General features: G+C 43.8%; 1 protein-coding gene across 2 annotated transcripts in view; it reads left to right on the top strand.

Moving 5' to 3' along the window:
- Window positions 1-3,977, top strand: part of pi4k2b (phosphatidylinositol 4-kinase type 2 beta) — a 97,296-nt gene extending 93,319 nt beyond the window's left edge. For both annotated transcript variants that reach the window (XM_070870741.1, XM_070870739.1), the window contains 2 exons: window positions 2,706-2,765; window positions 3,275-3,977. In XM_070870741.1, coding sequence (XP_070726842.1) covers window positions 2,706-2,765; window positions 3,275-3,448 — 234 coding nt within the window. In that variant the 3' untranslated portion in view covers window positions 3,449-3,977. The remainder of the gene's footprint in view (window positions 1-2,705; window positions 2,766-3,274) is intronic.
- Window positions 3,978-12,786: the final 8,809 nt, after the last annotated feature.

Genomic DNA, 12,786 nt, shown 5'->3' with positions numbered 1-12,786 from the left:
GATGGCCAGCTCTCTAGTTGGTTCCTCAACATATTGGTCTTGACATATTGGTCTAGAAGTCCTGTGGACCTGATGGCTTACATCCCACGGTTTTACAAGAAATGGCTGTGGAGATGGTTGTATTGGTTGTAATCTACCAAAATTCCCTGGACTCTGGGGAGGTGCCAGCGGATTGGAAAAGACAACCAGAAAGCAGGAAACTATAGACCGGTTCGCCTAACATCTGTCATTAGGGAAAATGCTGGAGTCCATTATTAAGGAAGCAGTGGCAGGACATTTGGAAAAACATAATTCAATCAAGCAGATCAGCATGGTTTTATGAAAGGGAAATAGTGTTTGACAGATTTACTGGAGTTATTTGAGGATGTAACAAGCAGGGTGGATAAGGGGGAACCAGTGGTGGATGTGGTGTATTTGGATTTCCAGAAGGCATTCAATAAGGTGCCATATAAAAGGTTACTGCACAAGATAAAAGTTCACGGGGTTGGGGCTAATATATTGGCATGGATAAAGGATTGGTTAACTAACAGAAAACAGAGGATAAACGGATCATATTCCAGTTGGCAAACAGTAACTAGTGGGGTGCCACAGGGATTGTGCTGGGTCCTCAACTATTTACAATCTATATTAATGACATGGATAAAGGGATTGAAAGTAATTTAGCCAAGTTTGCTGATACAAAAATGAGTGGGAAAGCAAATTGAGGAGGATACAAAAAATCTGCAAAGGTATGTAGACAGGCAAAGTGAGTGGGCAAAAATTTGGCACATTGAGTACAATGTGGGAAAATATGAGGTTATTCACTTTGGCAGAAAAAATAGAAAAGCAAATTATAATTCAAATGGAGAAAAATTGCAAAGTGCTGCAGGACAGAGGAACTTGGGGGTCCTTGTGCATGAAACACGAAACGTTAGTATGCAGGTACAGCAAGTAATCCAAAAGGCAAATGGAATGTTGGCCTTTATTTCAAGGGGGATAGAGTATAAAAGCGGAAGTCCTGCTACAACTGAACAGGGAGGGTATTGGTGAGGCCACACCTGGCGTAATGCGTACAGTTTTGGTCTCTGTATTTAAGGACAGATATACTTGCATCGAAGCCTGTTCAGAGAATGGTCACTAGGTTAATTCTGGAGATGAGGGGGTTGACTTAGGAAGATAGGTTGGGCCTATACACATTGGAGTTCAGAAGAATGAGGTGATCGTATCGAAACACATAGATAATGAGGGGGCACGACAATCTGGATGCTGAGAGGATATTTCCACTCATAGGGGAAACTAAAACTAGGGGACATAGTCTCAGAATAAGGGACCGCCCATTTAAAACTGATGAGGAATTTCTTCTGAGGGTCATAAATCTGGAATTCTCTGCCCCAGAGAGCTGTGGAGGCTGGGTCATTGAATACACTTAAGGTGGAGATAGACAGATTTTTGAGCGATAAGGGAATAAAGGGTTATGGGGAGCGGGCAGAGAAGTAGAGCTGAGTCCATGAGCAGATCAGCCATGATCTTATTAAATGACGGAGCACCTCGAGGGGTGCAATGGCCTCCTCCTGCTCCTATTTTTCTGTTCTTATAAAAGCAACCTCCCATTCCAATACTGGTGCCAGTGCCCCATGAACTGAAACCATTCCCCCCACACCAATCTTTGAGCCAGCTCCACTTCCCTGCCCGCTCGCTCCCCATAACACTTCACTCCCTTATCGCTCAAAAATCTGTATCTCCACCCAATGACCCAGTCTCCACAACTCTCTGGGGCAGAGAATTCCACATATTTATGACCCTCAGAGAAGAAATTCGTCCTCATCACCATTCAAAATGGGCGATCCCTTATTCTGAAGCTATGCCCCCTAGATTCCCCCACGAGGGCAAACATCCTCTCTCTATCTACCTTGTCGAGCCCCCTCAGTATCTTATGTTTCAATAAGATCACCTCTCATTCTTCTGAACTCCAATGTGTATAGGCTCAACCTTTCTTAAGTCACCCCTTCATCTCCAGGATCAACCTCGTGAACCTTCTCTGAACTGCCTCCAATGCAAGTATGTCCCTCCTTAAATAATGAGGCACACACTGTACGCAATACTCAGGTGTGGCCTCGCAAATACCCTGTACAGTTGTTGCAGGACTTCTCTGCTTTTATACTCCATCCCCCTTGCAATAAAGGCCAACATTCCATTTGCCTTCCTGATTACTTGCTGGACCTGCATATTACCTTTTTGTGTTTCATGCACAAGGACCCCCACGTCCGTCTGTACTGCAGCATTTTGTAATTTCTCTCCATTGAGATATTTTTTTTATTTTTCCTGTCAAACTGGATAACCTCACACTACCACATAATACTCCATCTGCCAAATTTTTGCCCAGTTAGCCTGTCTATATCCCTTTGCAGATTCTTCGTGTCCTCCTCACAAGGTAATAAGTGAAGGAAATAAGGTGCTGCACTTCAAAGAATAATTAATTACATGTAGCACACAGAAATATTGACAAAATGACAAGCTATGTTGATGTATGCTTCTCTTTTTACATCCAAAGAAAGAGGAAGAAGACGCTTAAAATGAGTAATTTAACATTTCTTCTAAAAAAAATGGTTACAATTTTCTGCACAGTGCTGAGATCACTTGACTAGTGCCTACAGAAATGTGCATTTCGTTTTTATAGTATAATTTTGTAGTGAATACATATCAATGATTTTATTTTTATTTTTCAGACAGACAAAGGGTTTGACAAAGCTACTTTTGAACTGCAGATGTCAGTGATGAGAGGACAGGTAATTGTACATGATTTGATGCATTGTTCATTGAGCTTCTATGAAATTGGAATGAACAAAGAACTTGCATGTAACGACTTGGACATTACTCATCTTTTACCCCTCTACATATCTGCCAACTGAAGAGCTGGTTTGTTATGCAATACCTTAATACAAAAGTTTAATTCATCAAAGTGACCTAAACTGTATCTAGAATTTTTATATTAGGATTGTGTATATGTGAAGTGAACTGTTTTTATAAAAGCTGCTTTATCACACTTATAATTCAGACGACTTAAAAGCAATATGAGAATGTAATGTGCAGTTCTTCACCTTTTATGCAGAACAGTCATGAATAAATGAAATGCTCCAAAGAAGTAAAATATTAGGAGCAATAACTTGGTATACTGGCTGAAATCCAACCAGTGCATACAGTAACTCATGGAAATGATGAATAAGATTTTTTATAAACTGTGAAAGGAACTGATGTTAAACCTATACTGTACACCTTTCCTTTGTTTTTTTTTTAGATTTTGAACCTTACGCAGGCACTTAAAGATGGGAAAAGTCCCATTCAGCTGGTCCAGATGCCTCGTGTGGTTGTAGAAAGAAGTAGTTCTGGGAGCCAAGGCAGGATAGTCCACCTGAGCAATGCCTTCACCCAGACATTTCATTGCAGAAAACCCTTTTTCTCTTCTTGGTAGTGAATGTATAAGGAAACTAATCAGCCATTTGAATGATTTATAGCTACCTGTTTTATACCATTGTAAATATGCAATAAGGTGAAAATAAAAGGGGGGCAGCTTGAATTGCACTGGATGTCTCCTTTTGTGGAAGCATAAATGAGGTGAAAGTTATCTACTGTATCTTAACTGCCAAAAATAATTGCTTTGTTGTAATTCATCAAATGTTAGATGCTGAAAGTAAAGTTTACAGTTTTTTGCTATGTTAAAATTTTGAGCAAATTTTAGTGTCAGGGAACATACGAACTACTGTCTTAATGTATTTTTATAGGATGATATATGTGCATTAAAAATGTTCAAATGGTAATGTATTGAATATCTGGGCAGGGCTGTCCTAAAGGGAATTTCTTGAATACAGATGTTTGTTTGTATGTTCAGACCAAAAACTTTGTAATTAATTTCATACAGAAGAGAAAATGTTTTTTGTAAACAGCACTGATGATTACTGTATTTGTTTCATTCAAAGACATTAAAACAATGTTGAAGCTGAGTTGAAAATATTTAGTTAGTTAATTGCAGTATACTACATTTAACAATACAAGTTGAGCATCCGAAATCCGGAGTTCCAAAATTCGTAATGTTCCGGAATCCGGACACCGGGCCGATCCGTGGCGGGGTTGTCCGGAAAATGTTCCGAAATCCGGACTCCCCCGCCTTGGCGGCCCAACTTTGCCCCAGCCCTCGGCGGTGTGGCCCTCGCCCTCCCCACCCATTGGCGGCCCAGCCATCATCCCTCTTTTCTCCCCCCCCCCCCCCCCCCCCCCCACCACTGCTACCTTGGCCCTCTGCTGCCCGACCCCACCTACCATAGCCCAGGCAAAGACATTCCAAAATCCAGAAATATCCGGAATGGCCTCAGTCCTGAGGTTTCTGGATTTTGGACGCTCAACCTGTACATACTAAATGGCATCAGTTTCTTTGAGTTTGTAATTATAATTGAAAAAGTCAACCGTAACAGTTATATATTCAAAATATAGGGCTAGATTTTCGACCGGTTTGCAACCATTTTTCCGCCTGGTGAAGTGCAACATTTTGCGCCTGGGCGAAAATTTCGGCGGTTTTGCGGCAGCCTGATGTTTTACCTGATGTTTTCAGCGTTTCGATGATGTCAGTCGGCGTGCAATCCTGCGCTATCTCCCTAGGTGGAAAATTCGGCTGTTGCCCGTTTTGCCATCCGCCCGTCAGTTGAACCCAGGGCGCACCTGGCACTAATGGCGCCATCTTCAAAACAGAGCAGAAGTTCTGTGCATGAAAGGATTTGGAGAAGGAAAGCTGCGTTTTACACACTAAAGTTCGTTGTGAGTTTATAGTTCGTTTTAAAGGATATTTAAGGACATTTTATCAAAAAAATTTGGCTATGCTATGTCAGCCATTATTCTTGGCTGCTTTTTCTATGCAGTGTCGAGCTGGAAGAAGGCTTATTGATTAGCATTTTGGGTGTAATCAAAGAGGTCACAGACATGGGGAGGATGCCTTACCCTCACGGGTTTACAGGAAATGGCACTCATACCTGCAGCTCTCTGAGGCACAGTGAGGCTGCGCTTCCGTAAAGAGCTGGTCAGAGATATGCCAGCTCAAAGGCAGGCCTACCAGCAGCAACAGGACTGCACTGCCAGTCGAGGTGAAGGTGACTGCAGCTCTTGCTTTCTATGCCTCCGGCTCCTTTCAGGCATCAGCAGGGAACATATGCTCCATCTCGCAGTACGCTACACATCGCTGTATTCGCCAGGTGACTACTGCACTGTACGCATGTAGGATGGACTTCATAAACTTCCCAATGACCAAAGAGGCACAAAATGAGAGGGCTGTAGGTTTTGGACGAATTGCTGACGTCTGCAAGGTTTGGGGTGCCATTGAATGTACGCACATCACCCTGTGAGCATCTTTACTCAATTCAGAGGCTTACTGAAACCGAAAGGATTCCACTCCATGAATGTACAGAGCGTTTGCAACCATACTCAGTGCATCATGGCAGTAAATGCCCAATATCCAGGGAGCACCATGATGCTTTCATCTTGTGTGAGAGCAGCGTCTCATGCTTGTTCGAGCATCAAACACAAGGCCAGAGCTGGATGCTGGGGGATAAAGGTTGCGGCCTCGCCACCTGGCTCATGACCCCCCCCGGAACCCTCAGACAGAAGCCGAGCATTGCTATAATGTGAGCCATGTAGCCACACGCAACATTGTCGAACAGACAATTGGAGTGCTCAAGCAACACGTCCAATGCCTGGACCACTCTGAAGGCTGCCTGCAATAGTCCCCTCAGCAGGTCTGAGTTCATTGTGGTGTGCTGCATGCTACACCACTTAGCCATCATGAGGGAACAAGATTTGCCACTGGGGACTGCAGGACCACCTCAGGAGAGAGGGTATGAGGAACCCATGCCACCACCACCCATCCCCACAGGGGTGGCATTGTGGAGCTTTCGCCACTGCAAAAGCCTTCTGTCAGCAGCTCACGATGCAATGCTTTACTTGTAAAGTTTGACTGTTGCCTGGCCACTATCCCACCATGTTAATTATTCCCCCTCTTATTCTGCAAATGAGACACAACACCACAGGAATGGTTACGGTGAATAAAAGAATTTATTAAACATTGTAAATGTAATTTGGAAACTGAAATAAAATGTATTTAACATTATTGTGAACTTTTATAATTTAATTGGGAAACTTTTAAAACGTTTATAAAATAAAACGGCAACAAAACAACAACCCCTGCACCGAACGCCTTTTACCTCCAGCCCCCCCCCCCCACCTCCTTGCCCTAACCCCCGTCTCTCGCATCATGACTCTACCCAAGGTGTCACCAAAACGACGTGCAGCAAGGCAGCCGAGGGAGAGTCAATGGAGACGCCGTGTGTGGATCCATTGGAGAAGCTCAGGGTATGGAAGGCCCGGCTTCTGAGTGGCAAGCCTCTTGCTCGGCCTCACCACTCACAGGTGATGTCAGTCTGGGTGTGACACTGGGGACTGCAGTGTTAAAGATGCAGGCCATCAATTGCACGTAGGCATTGACGGCGTCGGTGGTTTTGCGGCCCGCACCGACAGTCTGTGACCCAACCTCCGTCACTTTCGCAAATAGTGCCGCAATGCTTGTGAGAATCCTACACTGTACCTCTAGGAGCTGTCGGGTGAGCTGGACGCTCCAGGTGTGCGTCTGCCTGTCCGTCAGCAGACCGGCTTTGCCGACTCACCCTCCGGAGAGACGGCATATGGGATTCAACCCTGGGAGTGCGTTGCTGCATGCCACTTGTACTCGGGGCCTCGGATGGCTCAAAGCCCGAGAATATTTCTTCCTCGGACGAGGTGCTGTCAGGAGAAAAAAGAAATGTCGAGTGCATCAGCCCCCCCATCTCCCTCCCCTCCCCACACCCCCCCCCCCCTCCCCAACCCCTGGAATAGTCTCCTTGGTCTGCTCCTCTCTTTGAAGTTCCTCACCCTCGTCACCTCCTCCTGATGGCCTGAGGTGGAGACTTTCTTTGCAGGATGTGATGCATGCAACTCCTCAGCTGGAAATGGAAAACAACAGATGCGAGGGGGCAGGGTGACATGAGTACGGTCACGTAGCACAGGCTCATTTGAGGGACCGCCGCTACTCCATTATATGTAGTCCACAGACACTGCATCACATTGCCCCAACCCTAGTCCACAGACACTACATCACATTGTCCCAACCCAGCCCGGAGATTTTGCAGGGCTTGTCCCCTCTTTCCAATGGGAGCACAGCACTCCCATGGGCAGTTGACCTCCCTGAGGCACCAATCAGACCAACCACTTGTTCCTCCAGGTCTGTCAAGAGGCATGGTTCTGGGTGAACCGCTGCCTGTCCGCCACTGCTCCCGGCGGTTGTGGGACATCTTTCCCTGCAAAAATGACAATGGGACTGGTTACCAGAGGGCCTATCTGCTCTTTTGGCACACACAGATGGCCAACAAAGCACTTACACCATACTGTGTGCATTTAATACAGTCCTCTGTTTAATGGCCCTGGAAGTTACACGTGATTCATGAAGAATATGAAGTGCAGAAACATCTTTTAAGATCTCAGAAAGCAATCTTAATAATGTGTAAAGATCATTCATGGCAAGTAAGGTACAACACTAAGCCTACCTATACTAACATGTGTCAGATTTATAATTTTAAGTAATGAAGGAGTGCATCAATAAAAATATTACTCTGACGATCCTGCAAAGGTCATTGAACCTCTTGCGGCACTGGGTGTGGGTCCTTCAGATGTCGTTGATGTAAGACACTTCCTCAGCGATGCTGGTCCAAATACGACGAAAAACTGCTAGGAGGGGTTTACTTGCACCCCATTTGTTTAATTCTGCCCATCTCCTTTCCACAGCAGTCACAAGGGCCTTGTTGGCCTCAATACTAAACTTTCTGGCTCACTGCCTCCTTCCATCGTGAATGAATGCAATCTAAAAATGGCTGATTCAGCCCTGGGTGCACTGCGCATGCACGGGCGCTCTCTGACAGCTGACCAGAAGCACGGGAGGAAGAAAAAAAGGCACAAAAAAAATAATTCCCCCCAAAAATCGCGCATGTGCAGAAGGTCCGATTTTTTTTTTTCAGTCGCAAATTTCAGCTCCTGTGCACAAATTCAGTTAGTTGTGCAACGCCGGATTTATCGCTATCACTCTTCACCATTTGGTGAATTTTGAGAGTTCTGGCAGTAAAGGTACCTCAATGCTAAAAAAACATTTTCCCGCAATTATTGCCCAAAAACAGACGAAATCACGACAACATGCAATTTTTGCCCATATTCACTTTTTTGATGCCCTTTTCAGAAGGTCATACAATACAATTGATTTCCTGAATCTGCATCTCTTAAACTATAGTTTAGAGTACTGTTTCAAAATAAAGTACAGCAGTTTGGGGTAGAAAAAAAGATGAAAATAGTCAATTACATTCTGAAACAGAACCTGAATAACAGATGCACACGCATGTGCTTAATTGTATTTCCTCATTGTTATGCTTTATTGTTGACATTTTTTAAATGTAAAAATACTACTACACAATCTATAATATAACATACCTGAGTCTGCCAAAGACAGATTTAAAGTTGACAACTACTGAACAAATATGCCTCAATGCCTTTACTTTTTTTTTAAATTGACTGGAATGACAAATAAACCTCAATGCATTTAAATGTTAAAATGGGGAGAAGACTATCAGTATTGTAATCTAATCCTGGAATTTGCTGAAAGTAAATACCAGTATACACCATTATTCTAGCACAGAAGTTCCGAGAAGTTACGGTGTGAGTGACTTGTACCATTACTTACAACACTCTACAGTTTCCTGGAACTTTTGCAATACTCCACCATTACCACTTTGAAAACAGCTAGGAGGTTATTATCATAGATCTGCCCCCATTAAAATGAATGGCGATTGCGAATTTGCTGTATTTAAGCCAGTGTTCATGCTGATGCCACTTAGACTGAAAAATAATGGTGCTGGACAACTGGCAGCGGCAGGATTTGTGCTTATTCAAGATGGTTGCTTCCGATGCCTCATTATCCACACTTAGTGCACACAATACCAACCTGAAGAGAATCCCCAGAACCATTATCATAAATGGAATCAGCTACCAAATCTGCCTGCATGAGCATAGACTTCAGTCTAGCAGCCGATAATTCATTGTTCAGTTAAATTGTAGCAACCACTCAGCATCATTGTTTATTTTGCAGTAAAATGTCTAGTAAAGTATTCACCTAGTGCAGTCCTCTCCTTGACATTGACTCTTGTTCAAATTTGGAGATGATAAATATTCAAATAGTTTAATGTAGCACAAGGAATGGAGTCAGTATCCAAAACAGGCCTAAAGATTACAATGAGTTTTTTTGCAAAAATGCTAGAAGCATTAGGAAGAAGCTGTTGTAGAGAAATACATACTGCTAGTGAGAGCTTAGATCCACTGAAGGGATCTCTGAAACAAAGCAATTCTGCGGATGTTGGAAATCTAAACTCAAAACAGAAAATGCTGGAAATACTCAGCAGGTCAGGCAGCATTTGTGACGAGAGAAACAGAGTTAATGTTTCAGGTCGACGATCTTTCATCAGAACTGGAAAGAGTTAGAGAAAGTTTTAAGCAAGTGCAGAGGCAGGGAAAGGGGGAGGGGAGAAAAGTACAAAAGGGAAGATCTGTAATAGTGTGGAAGTCAGAAGAGATTAAATGACAAGAGATCACTGAAACATCATTTAACATTTAAAAAAAGGACCAGAAATGCAGTAAAAGGGTTATAAATTATTTGAGAGAAATTGGTTTACACGACGATCGATGCAGCTGTACTTCTAAAGGTTGTTGGGGATACTGGACATAACTTTAGGGGTCAGAGGTTATGTGTCATTAACTTGGGATTTCTTAACAAAGCGACTAAAATGATGGATGGAGAAAGTCAACTGGCTATTGTTTGCTTAGATTTCCAGAAAGTTTCACTTGGAACAGTTAGAAAATAAATAGATTTCCTAGTACCACTGATTCAGTGGATTGGAAATTGATCCAAGTTGTTACCAGGAAGGTTAGAAAACATAGAAACTAGGAGCAGTAGTAGGCCATTCGGCCCTTCAAGCCTGCACCGCAATTCAATACAATCATGGCTGATCCTCTATCTCAACACCATATTCCTGCTTTTTCCCCATACCCCTTGATGCCTTGTGTCTAGAAATCAATTTATCTCCTCCTTGAATATATTCAGTGACTTGGCCTCCACAGCCTTCTGTGGTAGAGAATTCCACAGGTTCACCACCCTCCAAGTGAAAAGATTTCTCCTCATCTCGGTCCAAAATTTCCTACCCCGTATCTTGAGATTGTGACCCCTTGTTCTTGACTTCCCAGCCAGGGGAAGCATTCTCCCCACATCCAGTCCGTCCAACCCTGTCAGAATTTTATACATTTCAATGAGATCCCCTCTCATTCTTCTAAACTCTAGTGAATACAGGCCTAGTCGACCCAATCTCTCCTCATACGACAGTCCTGCCATCCCAGGAATCAGTCTGGTGGACATTCACTGCACTCTCTCTATGGCAAGTATATCCTTTCTTAGGTAAGGAGACCAAAACTGCACACAATACTCCAGGTGTGGTCTCATCAAGGCCCTGTATAACTGCAGTAAGACATCCTTGCTTCTGTACTCAAATCCTCTTGCAATGAAGGCCAACATACCATTTGCCTTCCTGACAGCTTGCTGCACCTGCATGTTTGCTTTCAGTGACTGGTGTACAAGGACACCCAGGTCCCTTTCTACATCGACATTTCCCAAGCTATCACCATTTAAATAATACTTTGGACCCAAGTTTCGGGTGGAGTTGCTCTAATTTGTTTGGAGCAACTAGCTTAGTTTGAAGTATCTTAGAAATCGCAATTGCCGGCACTTAGTTTGCTCCAGTTCTAGTGAGTTAGTTTAGGTTTGCTTTATTTCAGGTATTTTTTTCAAAAGGGGGCGTGTCTAGCCACTTAGGCCTGTTTTGCAAGTTTAGGCAGCAAAAACTTACTGCAAACTAACTTAGAATGGAGTAAGTGCCCACTTTTGTAAGTTTTGAAAAACCTTACCTAGAGTTAAGTTCAGTGCAGGCACAGCCAGAGACAGGGGGTGGGAAGCATTAAACACAAAGGACTAAAGCATTAAACACATCACTTAAAATGGCCTAAAACCTCTTTCGATGATATTTTGCCTTGTATCTGCTGAATGAGGACAGTTGTTTCTCTTTTTATAAATAGACAAGTGTAGGCTCCCGGCTGAGGCAGACACATCACCACCTAATTATGGCTAAGTTGATCCTTCAGAAATCATCATACCCCATTAGTCCAACCTATTACTTGAATGATTCACCTCGGACTAGATTATCTCTCATTTGTAAAGACTAACTGTTTGGCATTATGCCTCTGTCAGGGACTGACTGTTAGAGTAATGTGTTGTAACCCGCCCTAACCCACCACTGTCTCCCACACCCCCAACAGCACTCTTCCCCCACCCCCCCCCCCCCCCACCTCCCAACCCTTCACTCCCTCCTCACTCCTGCACCCCAAACACCACTCTCCCCCCCGCCCCCAACCCAACCCCTCACAGCCAGCAGCAGGACCGATCTGTGCATCTCAGATACTGTGTAGGGCAATCGGTCGGTGGCTTCCTTGGCCCACGGACACCCATCTCACTGCAACAGGAGAGATCTCCGAGCCACAACACGCCACACCAGCATGCCCCTCGATCATGGCTAGGTGCGGGAGGCAGGCATGACTGAAGGGGTGAGGGATGTCTATCTTTTGCAGGCGTTTCTAAATGTGTGTTGATATGATAATGGACCATGATTCAGTTTTAATGTTAAGTAATAAACTTTATTGAAGCGTTTACAATGTACTTTACTTTAGTACAATAATAAAAGCATTCTTGTCATGATTCAGTTTCAATGTATAATATATTTCATTGAAATCTTTACAATGTACTTTACTTTAGTGCAATGAAATCAATCTTGTATTAAATTTGATATGACTCTTTTTGATCACTTAAAAACTTCAAATACTTATAAAGTTTTAAAGTTAGAAAACTTAGTAAACAATTTCAATTTGTGAACAAGATCACTGAAAAATCTTAAGATAACTTTTAACGCAGTAAATTTAAACAACTTATTAAATGTGAGAACATTTACACTTTAAGATCACTTAAAAACTCTAAGATCACTGATATATTTGTAAAATTACAAAACTTAGTACACAATCTCAATTTGAAAACAGTTTCAACAGTGGCATCAAATCTACTACATCAACACCAGCAACAAAGAAAGGCTGCACCCAGCTCTCATCCACATCTCGGTGCATGTGCACTGCCTCAAGGGGGGTGGGCAGGGGAAGAGAGGGGGTGGGGGGGAGAGAAGGGGGGTCCCAGCTTGGAAGTGGCATTTGATTGGCTGGGATGTGTGCACTTATTGCAGCAGCTAACTTCCTGATGGCCTCTGCCAGCATTTGCGCTGCTCCAGAGATTCCCGCACTCAATTCATGTGGCATAACTGCTATTTGTCCAGACAGTGCTGCTAACTCATCACCAACTCCTATGATGGTCCCCCCGAGTGAATGGGTAAGGTTATTGCCCTCCACACCCAATGCAATAATGTCAAGCGCATCTGTTGAATGCTGCATCTCAGGAGAGCCTATTTTGGTTCTCCTTCCTCTCGCCCCGGCTCTGCCTTGCGACACCCCTCCAGTGCGAGGCACAGGGTGGGACGGTGGGGCTCTGGGTGTTCCACACTGCATTCCACCACCACCACCACTGGGACCCGCTTCCTCTAACAGTGGGGCCCT

Source organism: Pristiophorus japonicus, chromosome 2 (genome assembly GCF_044704955.1).
Source record: "Pristiophorus japonicus isolate sPriJap1 chromosome 2, sPriJap1.hap1, whole genome shotgun sequence".
Taxonomy (NCBI): Eukaryota; Metazoa; Chordata; class Chondrichthyes; family Pristiophoridae; genus Pristiophorus; species Pristiophorus japonicus.
Note: the sequence above shows the minus strand (reverse complement) of the source record. Positions and strands in the feature narration are given on the sequence as shown.